General features: G+C 49.0%; 5 protein-coding genes across 5 annotated transcripts; 2 read left to right on the top strand and 3 right to left on the bottom strand.

Annotated features, from left to right (window-relative positions):
* Nucleotides 1–1641: 1641 nt before the first annotated feature.
* Nucleotides 1642–3933, bottom strand: VFPPC_12278 (hypothetical protein; the record flags this gene model as incomplete). The annotated part of the gene is made up of 1 exon (XM_022428819.1): nt 1642–3933. The coding sequence occupies one exon, from the start codon at nt 3931–3933 to the stop codon at nt 1642–1644; it is 2292 nt and encodes a 763-aa protein (XP_022284000.1).
* A 1200-nt stretch (nt 3934–5133) lies between these two features.
* On the bottom strand, nt 5134–8920 carry VFPPC_12277 (hypothetical protein; the record flags this gene model as incomplete). Its single annotated transcript, XM_018290206.1, has 10 exons — nt 5134–5368; nt 5468–5827; nt 5913–6545; nt 6606–6736; nt 6818–6991; nt 7059–7573; nt 7630–7883; nt 7938–8368; nt 8414–8820; nt 8896–8920. The coding sequence occupies 10 exons, from the start codon at nt 8918–8920 to the stop codon at nt 5134–5136; spliced, it is 3165 nt and encodes a 1054-aa protein (XP_018137151.1).
* Nucleotides 8921–10244: 1324 nt separating this feature from the next.
* On the top strand, nt 10245–12587 carry VFPPC_15014 (hypothetical protein; the record flags this gene model as incomplete). The annotated part of the gene is made up of 5 exons (XM_018292776.1): nt 10245–10987; nt 11041–11054; nt 11116–11756; nt 11821–12086; nt 12200–12587. The coding sequence occupies 5 exons, from the start codon at nt 10245–10247 to the stop codon at nt 12585–12587; spliced, it is 2052 nt and encodes a 683-aa protein (XP_018137152.1).
* Nucleotides 12588–14195: 1608 nt separating this feature from the next.
* VFPPC_12276 (trypsin domain-containing protein) lies at nt 14196–15200 on the top strand (the record flags this gene model as incomplete). The annotated part of the gene is made up of 1 exon (XM_018290205.1): nt 14196–15200. One exon carries the CDS (start codon nt 14196–14198, stop codon nt 15198–15200), a length of 1005 nt encoding a protein of 334 aa, XP_018137153.1.
* Nucleotides 15201–18337: 3137 nt separating this feature from the next.
* On the bottom strand, nt 18338–19536 carry VFPPC_12275 (hypothetical protein; the record flags this gene model as incomplete). The annotated part of the gene is made up of 3 exons (XM_018290204.1): nt 18338–18709; nt 18756–19227; nt 19283–19536. The coding sequence occupies 3 exons, from the start codon at nt 19534–19536 to the stop codon at nt 18338–18340; spliced, it is 1098 nt and encodes a 365-aa protein (XP_018137155.1).
* Between the last annotated feature and the right edge of the window lie 2030 nt (nt 19537–21566).

The following is a 21566-nucleotide window of genomic DNA, read 5'->3' as shown; positions in this document are numbered from 1 at the left end:
CATCCGTGTCCCAGGGAAACCATCTGGGGCAGAGAAACCAAAGCATTCGCGTAGTAAGTGACACCGAAAACATTCTTGGATCCTTCTGAGGTCCGTCCCTGAATTCGGTTTTACCTACTGGTAGCTGTGGCGTGACTATCGACGACGACAGAGTCAAGACTATCATCAACAGAAGGTCACATAATGGATTCCCGAGAATATGTGCTAGACAATCGCGTACGGTCTCGTAATGCGCTAGTATTCGTTGATCGCCGTCCGCAAATTGTAGTCGGCACGCCTTGAACCCCTCTTCGATAATTTGTGGGATTTCGGAGAAGGGAATCGTATACCCAAAGTCACATGGGTTTGTATATTGTTTCCTTCGACGGCCGTAGAACCATTCTCTTCCCTCTCTTCCTCTTCCTCTTCTTTCAGGCTTCTAGGTTGCCCGCTCAAATACATATCCCCACCAAACAGCCAACGTTGTTCATGTCTTAGCATGCTGTCTGTGTCGCCAAAGCTCCACTGGTATAGACCTGGAATGAAGGGTCTGTTTGCGCCAGTCTCCTGGCTATTATTCTTATTTCTAATAAAGAGGCTATGTTTATCATAATGCGGAATAATCCAAAAATACGGCAAGGAGCATCTGCCGAGCGAGCTTCTCCATTCGTTGGCATCAGTGAGGCCAATAACAGTGGATATAGATCCATAAAACCTTCGAGCTAGCTGCCTGTAGAAGCAATGATCCCAGAACGTGCGAGCAATCCCATCGTCCCAGTTAAAGAGAGTCTGTACCCGTGCAGGATACGTACCCCCTAGGCTATGTTTTCCTCCCCGGGCTCGCGCCGACAAGTAAGGAATCTCCCCAACTAGAGCATGGACAATGTCAAAACTTAGTCCATGATGTCCTTGTAGGAGAGTTGCATGATAATCGCTGATGTCTGGACTTACGCCGAGCTGTCCTATCACCTGAAGTGCAAGGTGTTGGTAAACCAACTTTCTCATGCGATCCAAGATTTGGGGCCGATCATCGGGCTCACTTCTTTGCAGGAGGCCCTCTAGCTCCCTTGCTATGCCGTACTGTTGATTGACCGACTCTACATTTTTCCAGTTCCAAAATTTGTCCTGTAATCCGTTGAAAGTGAAGGTTGTTGATGTGACAAGTTCGTCACGCAAGTGTAGGGCGGATCAATCGAATAGCTCGTACGGGAGCCAAGCAAGGCCAGTCTGTCGCATGCTCCGTTCAAAATCCAGGTCCCAAAGGATTTTCCCCCTTCGGTTCTTGTATTTATATTTGAACATCTGTGATCGCCTAGCCACGTGATGGCAGTTGACGCTTGCCTTCAACGAGCGAAGTAGGATCGTCACCAAAATCATGTTTCTCTGGTGGTCTTCCCAACTACAATTACGCCGGCTTCCTCGTTCTCGCACAAAGTCAATAGCGGAAATCCATCGATTGAACGCCCATTGCATAAACTGGTTGACATCAGCAGTAGACAACGCCCAGAACGGCTGGTGATTGCCGCACTGCTGTGCAGCGGAAGGGTCGAGTATTATAAATAGCTGCCACGATATGCGATATTCTTCTCGGGCGCCGAAACTGGTTTCAGTAGAACTAGACAACGCATGGCTAATACGGCGCTTCATAGCCTCAAACGCTTTTCAAAGGCGTTTTATTTGCGGCTTTGATCGAGCTGTGGTAGCCGCTCCTGCATTGCGATCTTGCCTTGCAGCTACAATCCATGCATCTAGCAGTGAAGGTGGGCATACCATCCCCTCGAGATAGGGTTCACTAAACAGGTCATGGTCGCGTTTTGCAACTGTGGCGAAGAGGTCCTTGTTGACATTGTAACGTTGTGCATAGGCGATACCTCCCGCCCGCAATGGGTGAGATGCGCGTGTCTCGACTCTAGCGCTGCCAGCCTGGTCGGTTAGGTTCCAGTTGAAAGCCTCTGACGCTATTCGTGGTGACCCAACGTCATGCTTTATAGAGCTAATCCAAGATTGCAAACATCGGCTCTTCCAAATCAATGTTTCGCCAGCAGAAACGGCTGTATCTTCGAGGCCCACATCTATCCACGTATTTAGCAGATCGGCTTTGGACCAGTCCAAAACTTTACGAAGGTGAGCTATGGTTTTGTTTCGGCATCCTTGAAATGTCGATGCTCTTGCTTCCAATTTGATGTTCTTTGCACTTAGGACAATAAACATGTCGCGGAACATAGCAAGATTAGGACTCGTGGACCCGCTTGCTGCCATAATGTGTCTCCAAATAGGCTCTAGATATTTCTGTGGTAAGTAATGATGCATATCAATATCGTGTCGCATTGCACCTGAACATGCCTCTCGGCGTCGACTGTGAGCCTTACTCTCGGCGTCGTTATAAGATCGAGGATGGTGCTGTATCACATCGGGCGGGCATAAGGACCGGATTGCTGGCAAGAGAAGTTCATCGATCCACAAGCGACGCTCATCGTTGGTGAGATATGAAGTTGTTCGATTGACGTGTGTTATCCCCGGAAAGAAAATATATACACCAAATTGGGGCGATTGGCGGCCGCTGCCCAGCCTAAGGTGGGGAATCGTGTGTAGAGGCTTCCCGTGACAGTGCACATGAACACTAGAATGAATGTTTCTTGATACCTGAGGAAAGTACGAGACGTAAAGCCCTCGATTGATGGAAAGACATGACGAATAGCAGATAATGCTATCCACGTCCCATGTTCGCTGCAAGCGAGGGTTAGCGTGTTGGCTCTTCTTAAAACATAAGCATGGCCGTCTCTCTCCACCGCTTAATATCTGACACCATTCCAAATGCGTACTATGACCCTGCTCTGGCCCTCTTCGCCCTACTCGTAGCGGACCAACTGCGTCTGGTACGCCGAGATCCTGCCAGTAACGGGCCATCTCTTTGAGGCTAAGTACCTCTGGGTCCTGTGGTCTCTGATGTTGCTCATGCTCGCAGTCACAGAGGCGACTCCAAGTGCTCTCCAAAAACGCTTTTGCTAGCAAGGGATTCCCTTCAACCGTGTCGGCTTGATCGTCTTCGGTTGCACAGCCGTATTGGCAACTGACGTCCGAGCCCGACGCTGATTCCGTCTCAGTTCTAAAGTCCTCTTCTGGTGCGAACTCAACGTCAAAATTACCTCCTTCGCTGGCGCCTTGCGCATTAATTTTAGTTCCATCGTCGTCGGGATTCTCTCCAGCGCTACGGTCGGTACTAAGTCCGGCCGTATTTAGGTCCCCCGATTTATCTATCAGGTCGCTTGGGGTGGTGTGAACCGTCTCCATTGTGTTATCATCATCGTAGTGGACGGCCCCTACCCCTACCGTGGCGGCACGTCCCACCTGGGATCCAGAACTAGAGATTATCTCGATGTTGTCGTCCTCGTTATCATCTTCTTGGGTCGCAGTGAGGTTATCGCCGCATTGTACTGGCTCGTTTGAAGACGATGCGGATGCGTTGTGCTGTTGCCCTTCCGGCGGTACTTCCAACGGGCACAGTGCCTCTATCCCAGACTCGATGTTTGGCGATTCTTGGTTTGACGGCGATCTTGGGGCATAGGGGGATACGTATGAGGCAAATACATTTGGCCCGAGGACATTGATGCTTCCTAGCCATGGTGCGACGCTCGTGGCCTTGTTTTCGCTTGCGATTCTAGCGGAACCTGAGAATCTGTGCGGCGCTGCCGTAAATAGGGCCAATGTGCCAGCGGCATCCGCGAGGCAAGTTAGGCGGTCGAGGGACAGCGGTCGTGACTGGTCTACGGATGGAGACAGAGTCGTTTTCTGAGTTTGCGGAGCTGCGTACATGACAAATTGACGCCCTGGTTGTGCTGCAGAGGACTTTTGAAGCCGTCTTCGCTCACGCCTTGCAATGACATCTCGTCTTGCTTTCCCTGCCTTTGTGGCATATTTGCGAGGTCGGCCAGATTTTCTAGGAGTCTGCAGCATGGCTATTACATTTCTGAATAGTTTATGAACTATCATCAAATCGTGTAGAATGTGACAAAAGTATACTATAACAACTCGTTGCACTAAAGTCGTGCATAATCCTGCTCCATACCGGTTAAGTGCATAATGGGGGTGTGTCGCTTGCGACACGCTTACGCGCATAAAAAGGAGAATGGAAGATCAAGCAGAATGGAATGGAACAATGAATATACACTGGCCGAATGCCTACACACCCATTCAATTCTACAGTGACGCCTTTGTGAAAGTATCCACACCGTGATTCTGATGTTAGATTTACGATGCCTTACTTGGCTCACGGCCAAGGTGATTGATGAATTATGGAATTATTCATTTAGAAACTGATGAATCTGATGATATTCTTGTTCCTTGTTCTGCTTCAATTTCCTGTGGGCGGGGAAGTCCTTTGCTACCCTTCATCTAGACAGCCACAGGCCACAGTATGAATTTGCGCCGCCTTAGTCGCATATTCTCGCCAATCTAACATCTGACACAACTGCATCTAATGCCGACGCAGCTACCAATTGAACCCCTGTGGCTGTAAGTCCAATATTCCACATCATCTCGATCAGGCAATTATGCTGACTGCGAAATGGATGCAAATTTAATTTACCGATAGACTGGGATCTTGACCGCAAAAATCCATAACAGATTTTTAGTGCGCGCGCTGTGACCGCGAAACCCAACCCGGTTGTTTATTTACATGCGCGCAGCTCTAGAAACCCCGTATTTTTTAAACCTTCATAGCTGACTACGCAAATCTCATAAAGTATTTTAATAGCATCCAAGTTACTGTACCTAATACAAAATGCAACCTACTACATTATATGCACATAAGCAAGAGCTCTCGACTAAGCACCCTAGCCCGTGGTCCTTGCCACCTCAGCCATAAAGGACTGTGCAATGTCCACCATATCCCAAAAAGGCAATTTCTTGACCGCGAAATCGATAGAGCGCCATTGGAAGCGAAACCCGAACATGGACTAGCGCGAATATGACCGCAGAACCCCCAAATGGGAAACTTAAGCGGACCCGAACCTTCCACCAAATTAGACCCCAACAGGCCGTATAGAGTAGTTGGGTTCCCGCTTTCCTAGCAGCTGCAGCCCCAACCCGAACGTCCCGGCGACTAATCACAGATTTATTAGGCTTTTTAAAACATTCACCCCTCGAAGAAGACAATTATGCATCTGGGACCCATGCACCACTTGGTTCTTTGTGCCAGGCTGGAAGCTTGTCGTCTGGACGCAGCTTTACCAACGTTGTTGGTACTCTGACTTCCCACGGGTCGCCTACTGGCACCTCGGTGCCGGGTCTCTTGGCATGCTCAGCGATCTCTTCCGCAATGGGCAGATACAAGGGACTGGATATGGGAGGGAGAGGACCACCGTTCCAAAGCTCGCCAAATGTGAGGAAGCTATTTGCACAGTTAGCACTACAGAGTGTCTTTTCCTTCCAAGGGAATGCCATGCGAGGAAGGTGATAATTAAAGAGGTGTGGGGAGGCCAAAACATACTGATCAATGGCTCCCTCAAAACCAGGGCGAGCAGGGACCATGGCTCTGCAAAATCCGGCCTTCAAGAAGTCGTTGAACAGAGGATCCGGATCGTCATACTGAAGTCGATCCTGCCACTTGCCTTTCCGGCCCCAGAAGTACGGGTATGTCACCCACATGATCTGTTCCCACTCGAAGGCTTGTTCGAAAAAACGTGCATAAGCACCTTCTGCTTCCGCTTCGGCGATATCAATCTGTGAGGCCCCCGTTATAGGGTCTGTATCTACTGACCCGAACAGTTCATAGTGCTGGTTGGTCAAAATAGAGATGCAATTCTTCTTAAGCTCGTCCTGCATGTTGGCTCGGTTGGTAGTTGGGTTTCTGGACAAATATCATTAGCCGGTGGACGGCCTCCTCTATAAAAAAAATAGCAAAAAGAAGAGCACGGAGGAAGCAATTAACTCACTTTCCTGCAATCATGACGCCTGCTTGCAACTGGAGTTGAGCCAGCTTGTCTTCATATTCTGCCAGTCGAGCTTTATACGCGGTCATAATCTTGCCGAAAGTCTCAACCTGCCAGGCGATCATAGCCCGCGCCGTAGCGCGGCAGGTTATCTGGATGGTCAGTATCACGGCACTTGCCATGGTGGACTCCATGGCCCAGGAGACACTCTGTGTCTCACCATTCAGGAGAGGATACCAGAATATATAACCAGAAACGGTAATGGCATAGGCGCCCAGATGGACGGTAACACAGGCGGTATTGTCTACCGCAGCCCACCCTCCTACCACTGATCCTTGAACGGCTTCGTACCCGGTGTCGATGGCAATGGAACCACTTGCAGTGAAGTGAGTGACATTGGTGCCTCCTTCAGAGCCCCCCTCTTTGTTGACGGCGACAGTTTTGGTGATGAAAGGTTCTGGTGGAGGGGTGACGTCGGTGGCCTGATATTCTTTAGCCCAATATAGATAGTTATTGGTCTGGAGAGATTCCGCCGTGACCGAAAGGTCTATCGGCTTCTTCAGCAACACCTTGGAGTTGGCCATGTGGGTCATAGTGTCGATCAGGAAAGCGCCTGGCTCCGGAATCATGAAATCACTTTCATTTTGATTAATGGAAAATCTTCTGCAGCGTGGGAAAACATTTGTAAACACGTACAACATCGTGCGAAGGCCATAGTTGTACACCTGCGCTTCGTATACCTTATTGACCCATTGATAAACCCCTGCGACGTTTCCTGTCCCTTTGGAGTTGTCGATGGTATGGCCTTCTTTGTCGACATTCTCAGTCTAAGAAAGAGTCAGCTTTTTGTTTCTTTTTGTTTCTTTTTGTTTCTTTTGGTTTTTACCAATTGGACTGAGAGGCCTTACTGTAGTAGTTATCTGCTTACGCTGAAGCGTACGCTCCGTGATCCTTTGCTCACTGCGGTCTGTAATGTCTTTTGCGAATTTGGATGCAGTCTTTGTTACTTCCTCTTTGCTCCGGGACATCGCACCTTCGACTGACGCCGAGACGGAAACGAATGGCCCATAGGAAGCCGAGATCTTTTATTAGAAGAAAAATTAGGGAATGATCTATTCGATAAATTGAATGTCAAAGAACTTTACAAACCTGTAAACCTGCTTTCATTGACTCATCCTCCTTGATTGTATTGGAAGTCTCTTGGCTCATTTCGAACCTCGAGTTCGAGCCTACTTCCTGGATCTTCGTGGACGTTGTTTCTGCTTCTGAGAACACAACCTCCTCTGTACGACGCGTGCTAGTGATTTCATGCAACCGACACTCACCCTTCAAGGCGTTCTCAATATGCGCAAGGTCCGCTGCCTCGTGCCCTTTCAGTTGCTGCTTGACCACGAGCAGATCCGCTATGCCTGCAGGTGATGCTTTACCTCTCGTTGTCGGGACGCTCGGCTGCGAGAAAGTATAGATCCGTGGTAAGGCAGATATTTCATCACCATAGCCATGATCTCCATACAGTATCTTTGTGGCTTGACTGGCGACCAAGGTCTGGGTCGCAACCACAGCATTCCCCACGTGAGTAAAGATGGTCGCTTGGTATGTCGGGGCCAAGTTTGAGACTGCGCTCTGCACTTCATCAAGTTCTTGGTGAAGCCTATGAAGCAGACCTTGAGGCCGGAACGTCAGTATCCGAGTTGAAGAGCTACTCTCCTCACCGACTCACTTTTCATTGGAACACTATCAACTGCGATTTGGCGTGCTTGAAGCGCACTCTGGGTCTTAGGTGAAAGAGCCGCCAATGCTGTTGGTTTCAGACGGAGATTTGCAGCCGGATGTCTCATCTCTGGCTGTTGCGATTTGAACGGAAGTATAGCTGGTAGGTCCAGCAAGCTTTTGGTTAGATTCATCGCCGATTGTGCGCCAGCAGTTTCTACCAATTTGAGTGGATCTGTAGCTGCAGCTTTGCTTCTGTCGATACTATTACAAGTTCAGCATTCATAGAATACATATTCGATTTGTTACTATACATACCTAGAATCATATTGAGACAGATTCTTGGTTTCTAGGCTTGCCCGAAAGTCCAATTGATGAGTCGCAAGGGCAGTTGCATTCGATCTGTCGTTGCCTTTGAAGCCTGCAAAGTCGCGCTGATCTGACACTTGATAATGGGCCAAGTCAATATAAGACAGCTCCATGACTGCGGCCTTCAGGTCACGGTGTTGAGAAATTAAGCCCTGAGCTTTCTTTTCCAGTTCGAGCGCTCGCTGCTGTTGCTGATCCCTAGCCTTGGCTGCATCTTGGGTTGAAAGGATCGAGTCCAAACGAGCAATGTCTGGGAGTTGTAGAGAGCGAGATCGGTACCTTAAGAGGTTTTCGGCAGGACTCGAGTCTGCAGACTTTTGGATCAGTTCGAGGTCACGAAGTTGGCTGGTGAGCCTGTCAATGGGACGATAGTGCGCTTCCTATTGAAGGATTTCGGTCAATATCGACCAGTAGCTTTATTGTACTATGGTGAAAGACGACGTGTCACATGCCTGGACAAACTTAATTGCAAGAATTGAGTCTCGTAGATTGATTGTCAGTTTCTTGAAATCGTCGCTTTTCACAATGTTTGTGGCACTATCATTGAAAGCCTTGGTCAGCGCTTGGGAAATATCCTGAACTTCCAAGGTTCCCTTTCCCATGACTGCGTCGATTAACTTCCCGAATCGGAGCAACTTATCTCCAAATGAAGCAGGGGCTGGAGGCTCCGGGACAAAGTCCTTGCCATTGATGAAATCTCGAGAAGCCGCGGCGAGATTCTCTCTAAGCTTAGCAGGCGTGCTACGCGCTGCACGACTGGCGAGGTTGTTTTGATAGTCCGATGCTTGCGCAATAAGTATGCTTGGTGCCTGGGGATCTTGGGCTACCGGAGCTAAAATGTGTCATGTTGGTCAATCTGTTGGCATCCTTCTAAAGACATGGGAGACCCGATACCCACGCCTAATACACTGAAACCTGAAAAGAGGTTCCATTATGGAAGCGGAAAAAGGTGAGCGTAGAAACTTGTAAAGAAGATGTAGGCTGATAGGCTGGTGGGTTGATAGGCTAGATAGAATTTTCAAGGTAAAAAAGTGAAAGAAATGAGAGCTGAGTGATTGCTGAATTGGATATGGCAAGAGATTATTAAGAACTAGATAGAAAAATTTCAAGAGCATAAGAAAAACAAGTAGTAAATATAGGAAGGATTCGAGAGTAGTTGAGGATAGACTTGAGGCGACAGGTGGTAACAGAGATAAACACACAAGCATTTATGAAATCTAATTAGTCTATTTTACTAGCAAATCGTTTTCTTTCAATTCTCATCTCATCCGATGTCATCTCTGCTGCATCACGGATGACGCTGTGATGATAATACACATGACAATACCACTGGCAGACACCCGGCATCCTGCTTGTATGCATAAGGCTTTACAGCCTGGCAGCTGACAATTCCGAGTTTCCTCCCGGGAAAAGCTCCCAACATGGAAGCTTATCCTTCAACAAGTTCCTAGATCCACAAATTTTCATGTGAAGACTCAGCCGTTCGACACAGTTAAACAGCAGCTCCAGCCTCAGTGCTTCTCGTTGAAAGCCCTTTAATTCCGAATGAGTTCTGGCTGCAGTTATCAGGGTTCGGTTTCCCGGCGTAATGCAAATGGCAGCCAAAGAGTCATACCCTGCACCTTCCGCGTTTTCTCACCCCCATCATGACTTTGTTATGACTCTATCATGACGTCGTCCGCCATCCTGGCTGGGGCCGATGCCCATCGCGGGGATTGATTCTTCGGGCTGAATTCGCATAAGATAAGCAGGAACGGATGATCACAACAATGCCAGAGAATAATCATTCAGTCGTCTAGGTGACAGCATAGTTTGAAGACTCTTGCCTCATTTTACAGCACTACATTTTCTGAATTTTGTATCCCGGCGCTTGTGGGGCCAGAGTTATGGTGTTTGTCGATTTTGATATGCCTAAGCTCCATACGACCCGGCCCAGACCAAGCCTCAAATCGGGTTCGGGAGATGTTTAATTGGCTTAGATGGGGTGTCGATTTGTGTCGATTGAGTTTTTGCAGGTAGCCTTGGGTTTGGCGTGCCGGTAATCACAGAAATCGCCAGTTACGACACCGCCACCACGTATGCTTTTTTCGGAAGAATCTCTTTCCTTCCTTCACAAAAACACGCTTGTCAATCCCTAGAATAGATCCACTCTCATAGAAAGCCTTCCGTGTGTCCCTGTGACAACTCGAAAGACGCAGCATTTCAAAGCAAGACTCCCAGGAGCTTTAATCAAAATATCTACCCAGTGTATTCGCGATGGCCGAGAAGTATCATAATCCAAAATATGACGATGAGTTCATGATGGGCATTGATCCCAACACTGCTTCCTTCCCCTTGGCGATGCCGGATGGAGACCGATACTACGAATACAAGCGTGAGCTTTTGACAGAGAGGGCATTGTACATGAGTCTATTGAGGAACGGCAGATGTGACGAGAATACAATCGGCATCTCAAGGGCTACATATGCCTACATGTGGTATCAATGGGCGAAGACAGGTAGTCTCCTTTCTTTTACCCCGGACGAGGCAATCGACGAAAGGTCGATGAAAGGGGTATACGAATGGCGGAGAAGAAACCGCGAAATGGCCAAGGTGTTGTTTCATCAGAGTGCCTCCGACGAGGTCAAAAGAAAATGGCAGGATAAAAAGGATGCCACGGACAAGCTACTTCAATACTTCAACGCAGGAACTCCCGAGGGTTTGAAAAAGGTACAAGAAATTATCCGGGGTGTCGATGGCACAAACTACATGCCCTCTCCAAATGCTATTACTGGTCAGGTGTTTAAATGTTTGGCTCAGAACTATGAGTCTTTGACTGCCATAGAGCCGTTTGACAAGGCTTTCGAGAAGCAGAACGATTCTTTGAGAGTCAAGAAGTATTTCGATGACAACCAGACCTATATGATCATGCGGACGCATCAGTTCTTCCTAGCGGACCAGCCGAGTCCTTATGCGGACTTGATCAAGGATGGAATGGAATTTGTGGTTTCTATGATTCCGTAAGTATGATATTTCTCGCCTCTATAAGGCTGATTACTGACACATCACCCAGATATCTTGGAAATGGTACGATGACTTCCATATTTGTTTTCTGTCCTCTACATAGCAGCTGAAAGATCTTTTCTAGCCGTTGCTGTTGGTGAAATCAGCTCAGGGCGAGAATTGTTTGGTAGATCGCTTAGCAATAGGGAGCGCCTGGTGATGTTGGCTTTCCTCATCCTTCCATTCATAGGCAAGCTTGCCAAGTTTGGCAAATCCTTGTATTCTACATCTCGACTGATGTTACTCTATGGAGGAGAAGCTCGCATCTGGGAGAGTGCGATGCAACGAAGCATAAAAGCTAGCGCCAATATCACTGACCTTGCCAAGGTGGCATCCATCGAGAAAGAAGTCTTCCAGGCTTCGAAGTTACCAGGTGCGAGATCCGAGACCCTCATCAAGCTACAAATAGACGCAGCAGACGGCTTTATAGAAATTATGAGAAGTAAACTGGTACCTAGGGCGATGAATCCTCTCATGCGGAACTTTTGGAGCACCTTGCAGGCGAAATACCCAGCCATCATGGGAAAACTGGACGAGTTCGCAATTGAAAGGCTTGGAAATATAGTACTTGGATCTAAATACCCAGTAGGCGAGATCAAGGGAAAGCTACTTGAAGAGCTAATCGAGTCAAGAATCGTCCCGTGGCTGAACAGGGTAGGCGGGACCTTTGCTCTTGGTGTGGCTTGGGCGGGTCAGAAATTGAAATTTGCCCCTGGTCATCTTGTCGTCAGTTCAATTTACTGTTTGCTTTCGGTACTGCTGTGCCTCTAACCATGGTAAACTAATCCAGACCGATTTACTCGCCGGCGCGAAACAGACTTTCACTGACGGCATTCTGTTTTATGAAGAAAATTTTCTTGTCCACATCGTCGCGGTGTTTGAAGCAAAGTCAGGAAGGTTTTTTTCAGGGAGGCTTGCTCAAAATGAAATTAAGCCGGTGAGGGCCTTTGAAGAGCTGGAAAAGTTTCAGCAGCAGAGGCTGCTGAAGGCAGCAAAGAGCGAGCTCGGAGCAGCTGCCTTCGCAAAACGGAACAAAGCAGCAGCAATTGGCGAACAGTGAGTAACTTGACAACCACACCAGTAAAAACTATTTACAGGCCCTATGGTTTTATGCACTACTAAATTATCTCCAATACCTATATCTAAATACACACATGTATCCATGGTAGGATACTTGCAGGCAACCTCGAAGCCACCCAGGCTGAGATCCGCGCATATGCCATCAAGACATACGAAGATGTCGCAGCTGACGCCTCCGGCCAGATTGAGCGCGACCTCCGCCGACTCACAACGCCCAAGAGAGGTGCAGACTATGTTGAACTCTGGATCCAGGGTAAAAGTTGTCGAGTTGCCCCGATAACGAAAGAAACCACGAAGTTTTTCGCCATTCTTCCCGACGATGTAGCCGCCATCTCCGAGGATGTTCTCAGTGTATTGAAGAAGAAAGGGTTCTTTATTGAAGGTATCGGGGCAGGAATCGTACAAAGCGAACTGGAGACCATTGCGAAGGAGATACATGAGACGGTACAGGCTAATCCAGAGCTGATTGATCAGTAGAATATTGTGATTTCTTATCTACTTAGCAATATAACCTCGGCAGTTAGTTTTGATACAAGGTCTGTGATGTAAGGTCCAGGCGGGTTAGGGTTGGGGCTGCAGCGGCCGGGAAGTGTGAACACCAGTTAAGACCATGAGATTGGAGTCAATCAGGCAACGTTTAAACTCCTGCACTATCCCTGCAGATATTGCCCAGCCAATGTAGAGCCGCCATGTCGCCATCCTGGCAGGTGACTATGAATATCGCGCGGTAACTTTCGAAGTGATGCATGCACAGCCATACGCAGACTTGACGTCCGGCACTAGCCCGCGACATGTGTTGCTTGGCGTGCCACAACTCGTGTTATTCCAGTGCAATGCGCCATGGTGGTGCTACTCCAACGCTGCAGCTGAACTGCATTCTTTATAATGCAGCTCTGCTTTGACCTGGGAAGCTTATTTACGGGCCGTCCTTGAGGCGTGCTTTGATGTAAGCAGCCAAAATTGTGTTCTAGAACGAGATAGATTGGGCTGTAAAGATTGCAGGAGGAGATTTTACAGTTAAAGTTGCATATGTAGGTGCGATTAAGTCAGCGGTAAGAAGATGAGGGGACAAGAGGAAAGGCTATTATAAGTGTGCACTCGTAAAGTGTGTGTTGTAGTATTATAAGTAAACGAAGTGAAACACTTTATTTGATGTTAGAAGATTTATTAGTTAGGTTATATTCTGCGAGTATTCGGCTGGGACTGCATTGTACATAGAATTGGGGACTGTGGATGAAGAAGACATATTGATGACGTTGAGCATTAAAGTTTCTGAGCAAAGCATTTGGAACTGAGCTTAGAAGTCTAGAAAGCACGTCATCGTACCCCCAATATGACATGCGATACCACTCAAAGAAAAGTAGTGAGTTAATAAATCCTCAGTCTCTTTTCTCTATCCATATCCTCCAAACTACCGACTCGCGGTAGACGGTACTTCTCAAAAATAAGCCATGCAGCGGCATGTGGGACATTAATTGCTTGTTGTTGGAGAACTTCTACATTTGCCAAGCGTCAGTTGCATGATATAGAAAGAAGAGAGCCAGCAATGAGACTATGCTGCATTGTGAAGGCTAACAGCCACCAATGCTCTGTCATGATAACCTGGGTATGAGAACGGCGTGTTTTTGTATCGCGTGGTAAGTCTAGAAAGCACAACATTTTCGCTAGATCTATGGGTCAACCCCGTATCGGCTATGCCCTTAACTTAAGATTCATTTGGAAATATTTGATTCACTGCTAATAGTTGCATCCCAAATTATGGAAGTCAGCCTACTGTGGTTGGTGCATGTTTCTAGCGTTACGCCTCCTTTTTCAATGTCATGTGAAAAAAAAAAAAAAAAAAAAAAAAAAAAAAAGAGCAAGTCAAAGCTTAGTCTTGCGTTTCTTGGTGCATTTTTTGATGCAGTCTTACTTGCCTCTTCGACATGGCTCGCACAAGTATGCTCGGATTCGGGTCTCATACGGGAAGGAATGGCATAAATAGGCGGGCCATGCCATCATTATCAAAAAAAATCTTCAACATCCTTATCATTCTCATCATCTTAAGCCATATCAAACAATATTCCGCCCTTTGCTCCTATTAGTATGTACATTGGAATCCTATTTACCATCCTCCTAGCGGGTATCGCCAATGCCGGGACTCAAGACTCGAGCGTCTGCCCAGGAGTGCAATTGACCAAGCTCCGCACCTTCAAAGTTACTGAACTTGTCAAGCTCACGGCGAATATCATGCCAAAACCTGACCAGAACGGAACAGTGAGCCTACTCCATCATATTCCTGAAGGTGTGGCCGTCTCCACTCAGCCTAAGGTTCAAGTTATCAAAAACAGAAGCCTCGACGAACTCATCAAGCGGGGCCTCAATGGCACAAGCTCTAACCTGCGATCGCGAACGACCATCCCCGGCGATGTTACCTATCCCTGGCGCACTATCGGTACGGTTAACTTGTATGATACTTCTATGCATTCCACCGGACACTACTGTACAGGAACTCTAGTTGGGCCACGAATCTTGCTGACAGCAAGCCACTGCATACCCTCCTGGACGGATAACAGATGGGGTATGGAATTTATACCCGCATTTAATGGTCAAGATCGACGAAACCCGAGGCCATTTGGTCACGCGTGGGTTACTGAGTGCTATGGCGTCCCAAGTACAGATGATGTGACTGGCCGCGACTACGCCGTTTGTCGACTTAATGATGCTATAGGGGACCGCATTGGGTGGATGGGATACCGCGCCTCCTCTGGGGATAGCCTCTACTACAACTTTCCGTGGACGAGTGTTGGGTATCCGCAAGATACTTTAAATGGTAAAGTCATGACTGTGCAAGGTAATTTGTGGGTACGTGACGTCGATAACGACGGAGATGGAAAGGAGCTGGAGACAGATGTATTTGCCGGTAAGGGGTGGTCTGGAGGGCCCATGTTTGCGTCATCTTTGGCTGACAATCACGTTGTTGGCGTGTTGAGCGGGTTGGAGGAAGAGTTTGATCTATTTGGTCCGTTTGTGGCGGATCATGATGTTACAGCAGGGGGGATGCTTCTGGCTCGACTGATTTCTTGGGCGAGGTCCAACTATGCCTCTTAAGAGAGAGGTCCTGCTCTATTTTCAGAACGGAGTGATTTCGTCGGGTTTTAGGATGTGACTCTGTGATCTGTTATCAGACGCCGGGACGGGTTCGGGTCTGTAACGGTCCAAGCGAGTATATTGACAACTGGCTAGGTGACTATGAACAAGTATCCAAAGCTAAGGGGAAAAGGAAAGGAGAGCAAGAAAGGAAGAGCTCGCAGAGCTCTTGTAGGCTTGTGAGCTTGCTTCTGCTAATCTCGCTTGTTGCTGGGGGTTACCAGCGACAAGGCTGGGGACAAAGGCGAGGGTGCAGGTACAGCAGGGCAGATATATGGAATAACTAGCAGTGGTAAAGGTCACTATCTACTAGAGAGATATTTGGTTCCTTTGTCTTCCTCTAAAGTTCCAAATTCATCTTTCCGGGCTGAGCATTGGAGCAATCTTCCTGTTCAATGTGTCCAGCCACCTGGAGGAGAAACTTACAGTTTTAACCTTAATATTGTTGCATTAGAGCCTACTACGGCGGGGAAATCCGCCCCTGCAGGCACGGTTGGAGTAATGCGTCTGCTTAATCGCCAGCATACCAGATGCTGTCGTGTCTTGCCCGTGCTTGGCAACAAGGCCAGTGCAATCAGAAATTACGGCAGCTATATCTGCCTTCAGTGAGCCAGCAACTTCATCGATGCACAAGGGAAGGCTTGTAAAGTCTGTAAGCCTCAGCAAACATACTGGTATAGGATGAGCTTTGATGATGACAGGATCGTTCTGACATTTTTTTAAGACAAGGCTCAATGCCATGTGGGCCACAAAAACGGGAATGATCCGGGGTTGCTCAGATCGAACTGGATCGCTTATTTGGACCGGGGTTGCGTAGCCGCCTTCACGATGTTTGATTGGATTGAGGGTGCGGGAGCTAAAAACGCCCAGGAACAAGGTGTCGACGATTTAGCCATCCAAAACAGATTTTGAACGTCAAATCCAGATTTTGGTTAGGAATAAAACGGTTGCAACACAAGTTGCAAGTGGAAATAATAAATGCATCAAATCTTTGCGGTGTTAGCTATCTATTGATGTATTTTTTGAGCGACAAAAACTAGATGGTGGTTGGTGGTGCGCGCTGGAAGCCAAATTTTTGTTGCAAGTCGAATTTCACTAAAACGGTCCACGCCGCTGCTTCCGCTACTTGGTGGGTACAGATCTGTTGACACCATGCCCGCTATGCCACATACTCCTTCAACGGCTTTCCTCAGCCGACCACCATGCTCTGATTCTCTCAACTCAGCCATCCCTTCAGTTGTCGATACCTCTGCCCGGGCCTCCGTCGTTTCTGTAGGTGCTCCTATTGATGCATCTGCCTCATCTGCCTCATTTGTTGTCGATCTATCTGCCAATTCATGCTCTGGTCTTCAGAACCCATCCAGTCGCCTGGCAGACGCAGTCAAACGTGCCACCTCTCTCTCAGACCTAGCCGCCACCATTCCCCATCCATATCGCGAGCATCTTTGGCCCCATCTTCTTCAAAGATATCGCCTGGCTTGTCGCTTGCCGTCTCGCTCTCGCCACACACTCTCTCATCTTCATCACACCACGGGAACATGTCGCCATCTTGACCTCGGGTGCACTCACAGAGCTCGACCCCCCCGAATCAGCCCAGAGCCTCCGAAAGACTACCATGGGCATTTTAGACAACGTCTCTTTCGTTCACGACATGCTCGATCCGGAAGGGTCCTATTGGGCTTCCCTAGTGATACCCATGGCTGCTGATCTTGCTGCCTCCCGTGGAGGTTACCTCAACCATCGTCCTCCACACCTCTATTCCTTGGTTGGCGTTTCTGCCTCTGACCAACAAGAGTTTGTCGACATTCTCGGCGCTTGCAGCATCTATACCACTAAACTAGCATCCTTGGCTTCTGCAGAGTCACGTACACATGCACCTGACGCGGCTCCATCAGGTACGTGTGGTATTTCTGTATCTTCATCTTGCCTTGACTTTTTGTTTGACCTTGCTTGACCCTTCCTCCGCCGTCGGTCCGCCACGTTCCGCCGCATCCCGTCCGTTGCCTACCCGTCTAATTGGCACTTTCGTAGGTCCTTCGAGTTCGTCGAACGGCTGGTCCACCCCATCCAAGAAGCGTCCTTCCTATGTCCAACAACCTTTGGAAAGGCCCGCGGAAAAACGTGCAAGGTTTCAACCATCCGCGGTCCGTCTCCCTCCATCAAAGACATCTTCATCCGTCAGGACACCAGCCAAACCAGTGCCAGATGGCCTGCCAACAAGTCGAGCAGCCACGGCACACCCAATCTCGTCAGATCAGCTGGTCTCGACATCACATCCACTTCCCCCAGGCTCCATGTCTGCTGCTCCGTGACCAACACAGAACACATCTCATTTGTCAGCTTGCTTCCAAGTTAGGAGCTTCTAGTGACCATTCTGTTCTTGGGCATGAGAGTGTCGGAGACGGTCGCCTAGTTAGTCGTCAGTATCATTGAATATAAACTCATTTCAATGTCATCCTTACCGGTGCAGCGTCAGGCCAATCATGTCATCATCACCCCTCTGCATCTTCCATAATAAACCTTTTCAGTACATTCAACATGACACGGGCAGGAAGCAAGCCTTTTGGTACATCCTATTCAGTGACATTGCGACGCAAAATGTTTCCAATATGGTGAGATCGCTCATTCGTCAATTATCTCTGTCCCTATCACGGCACTGAGAACACCCGAATATTAGCCTCAAGGCTCTGCCAGTCTAAGGTTTGTACCTCCAATTGACGGTTGGCTGTACCAGCCAGGTACAAAACGCCAGCATAGGCTAATGCCAGCCAATTTGGGGCTGCTCTCAACTTGTCACAGCAATGTCCATTTTAGCTGCGTGGGTGGGATTGATGGCGTAGGAGAAAACGATGCGTCTAATTTGCTGCAATTACGACAACCCCAATTGTTGGCTTGCCAACCCAATAGCCCGTACCAGGCAATATTCATCAACAACCCCATAAGTGCTAGTCTGTTGCCGATTCGATTGACAAGCTTGAGACTGTTTATGAGCCCTTTCATACACAGTCAGCGTAAAGCGCAAGACACTGTAAAGAGGCTTCTTTCTTGGGTTTCGCAATGTGCCTCGACGATGTTGGCTTGCATGGTCTTCCAAAATATTACTCTAAGCTCCACTCCTCGTCTGGCGTTGTCTTGTACGACGAATCATCTTTCTCTGCCTGTGAGATTGCCTTCTCTTCGATCTTCCGAAATTTGGCTTCGCGGTTATCGTCCAATTCCTCTGGGGGCGTTTCCAGTCGTCGCCTCTTCCTGACCCACGGCCTCGTCTCCCTGACAGCACCTTGCTTCTGTTTCAGCTTAGCCATATTCTTCTCCGCCTCTGTGAGATAAGAATAAAGTTTACTGGCTGGTATGCGGATGGATTCGGTAAGATCAGGTCCTGACAAAGTCTCCGTTGCGAAATCTCGGAGCTGGAGGGTGAGCCCTGCTTCTTCGTTGGGATTCGGATTGCCCTCCTCATCGCGGAATATCTGCTGGAGTAAGTATGGTATATTATAAGTATACTGCACCACATACCATATCTACGATTGTCTGCTCTGCGATCAACTCCAGTTCCCCAGCTTCATTTAATACAACACTAGGTTTCCAAGATGACATTGTCGCTTTCTTGCTATTCGGGTACCCGATATCCATGACGACAACGCGTCGAATATCGCCATCAGATCCAAGGATGCAGTCTTCGGCAATGTATGGGGTGTACTTCTGCTTCTGCGAATAGGAAACTTCCATCACTACCCCAGGATACTGTGCGTCTAGGTGTCGGAACTGTGCATCAGGATCATGCCTTCCAAACCCAGTTTCAGTAAAGTCGAGCGTAGGGGAGCCACGGGCCACCACAGCCCGTGCAAACGCAGCCGCTGCGCTGTCTCCGGCACCAATCACCCGTAGTTGACGCGACACCTCCTCGACCACACTAGATATAACCCATTCATGCAAATACGTAGGCATTCGAAACACGAGTCGCCCCACGGAGGGGATAAAATCGTGTCTATAAGTACGATTAACATTAGTCGACAGCATCAACTCAATTAACAGTTCCTTACCGAAGATCCTGGTTCACATAACCCCTGAGGGACGCGTCACTCTGGACTTGCTGTGTGAGCTCTGTGTACTGGTCTTCACTCAATGGATAGGAGACCCAAGGTTCATTCGAACTGCTAAGGCCGCTCCGCCGCGCCTTGATCTTTGCGATGATGCGGGCAGTCGCGTCTGATGCCTTCTTGACAGTCGGCGGGGGAGTCGGAGGAGGGCTGCTCCTAAAACTCTGGGGAGGCGTCACCCGCAACGACGGCTGCATTCTTATAACTGTCGGATGCTCATGGCGCATCAGTGGTAGGTAGTGTTGGAGTTGCTTAAACGCTGGCAAAAATGTTTGTTATTTGATGTGAACCACGTCTGGGACTCTCGTCACGTGGCAGACCAGGGATAAATATACTTCCGGTTCATTGCTTTTTGCAATCGAATCGCCCCGCATTCTGAAACCTGAAAATGGACTAGCGCGTTGTTGACCGCTGAGCACGGGGGTCCCAAGCTTCGACTAAATTAGACCCCGGCGCGGGGTAAGGATTCAATCAACAAGCCATAATACCACAGAGGTGGAAAGTGCTACCAGACATCACAGACAAGCAAAGTGAGTGGAAAATGCAAGCTACCACACTGTGCAGATAGGTGGGCGTCACGATCCTTAAACGTGCACGACACAATTGAGGTAGAAAGCGCTACCTAATCGATCTGCGAGCTACTTTGCTTGCACAACACAAATAGGGTAGAAAACGCTGCTTCATGCTCGCAAGATCTTGAAAGGTCCCCCAAAAAAAATCGCGACCCAGAACCGTAGAAACGTTGAAAGTGCTACCAACAGGCAATCCACAGCCCCGCTTCTACCCCGCGACCGTAGAAAATACTCACTACGCAAGCAGGTGGAAAATGCTACCTGTTCTGCAGAAGAAGCGGCTTTCCGCAGGTGTGTGCCTTGAGGAACGAAGAGACGAAAGGTCTTATGCCCCGCCCCAGGACCATAACCTGCCTTCTCATTGGTCGTTGATTAAGCGTCCCTTGTCATGCCTTGAGGAACGAAGAGACGAAAGGTCTTATGCCCCGCCCCAGGACCATAACCTGCCTTCTCATTGGTCGTTGATTAAGCGTCCCTTGTCATCATTTGTTTGGTCAGTCACTGTTGGTCAGTCACTGTCACGTCTCACTGGTTCCCTCCCTTCTGGGGGGGGGTTTTTTTATGGGTTTTTATCTCGTTTACGGGCGTTTATCTCGTTTGATCACTGACCGTCACCGGACCCTCCGCTCTCCGCCTTCACCTACACACGACCCTCATTGCGCGGTCTGTTGCTTTCGCGCCACTCGCGTCTTTTCGCCGCTTCACGGTGCAGTCTGCTAAGGTTTTTGTTCTACGCTCCTCCTCATCCGATCAGGTCGTGAGCCTCCTGCATGGTCTTCTTGCTCAGCGCTTCCAGCCTCTCCTCCGCGGCAGTCATGTCCTCGGGCACCGTGTTGCCAACCAGGTCTCTCTCCCGCACCTTTGACACAAGCATGATACCATCTAATGACGGGCAACGCGATAGCTGCACGTATAGGCTGTATGGATCGCACTGTGACGCAACCATCTGACCGTTCACATTCGTCGTCCTCGTCCCGCGCAGCTCTAGTGCCACTCGCTCTAGCGTTTTTGCCTGTACCTTGTAGTCTGTGCACGCAAAGGCCGCTGCACACGGCAAGCCCTTTCGGGCCACGTCTCTCACTTGCCATGGCCGATTTCTCTGGGCTCGTATGCTGACGCTCATCGGCGTCAGAAGGATTGTGCCCGGCGGCATCCCGACAAAGTGGAACTCTTGGGTTGTCTTCGCCGCTAGCAGAATCCCCGCCGGCGGCCCGAAGTGGAGCATCGTATCGGCCGAGATCCGGTGGCCCGGGTACGCCTTGTCGAGGATGACGTCCAAGGCGGTGTAGCTGGCTCCATTAACCAGCTTCAGGCCCTGGTGCGTGTTGTGGTTGACGACGATGGGCATCCCGGGCACGAACATGAAGATCGCCGGCACCGGTATCGCGCTGTTGTCTCCGTGGTTGAGCATCAAGATGGCTTCTTCCTCGCTCGCCTGGCCGTCTTTCCACCTGTGTTCGGATATGAAAATTCGCATCGTCTCACGATGTTGTCTCTGGAACGACAGAGTGGCCTCCATGTTCAAGTTCCACCGATTCCTGTTCAGCGGTGTCACGACGGTAATGCCCGTTTCCCACGGAATCGGCCTATCCTCCCGGTAGCACCTAGAGTTAAGGAGGTCTAAATCTGTGCGGTTCTGCACACCCCGTCGGATC

This window comes from Pochonia chlamydosporia (genome assembly GCF_001653235.2).
Source record: "Pochonia chlamydosporia 170 chromosome Unknown PCv3seq00012, whole genome shotgun sequence".
NCBI classification, from domain to species: Eukaryota; Fungi; Ascomycota; class Sordariomycetes; order Hypocreales; family Clavicipitaceae; genus Pochonia; species Pochonia chlamydosporia.
This window is presented reverse-complemented; position numbering and strand designations above follow the sequence as displayed.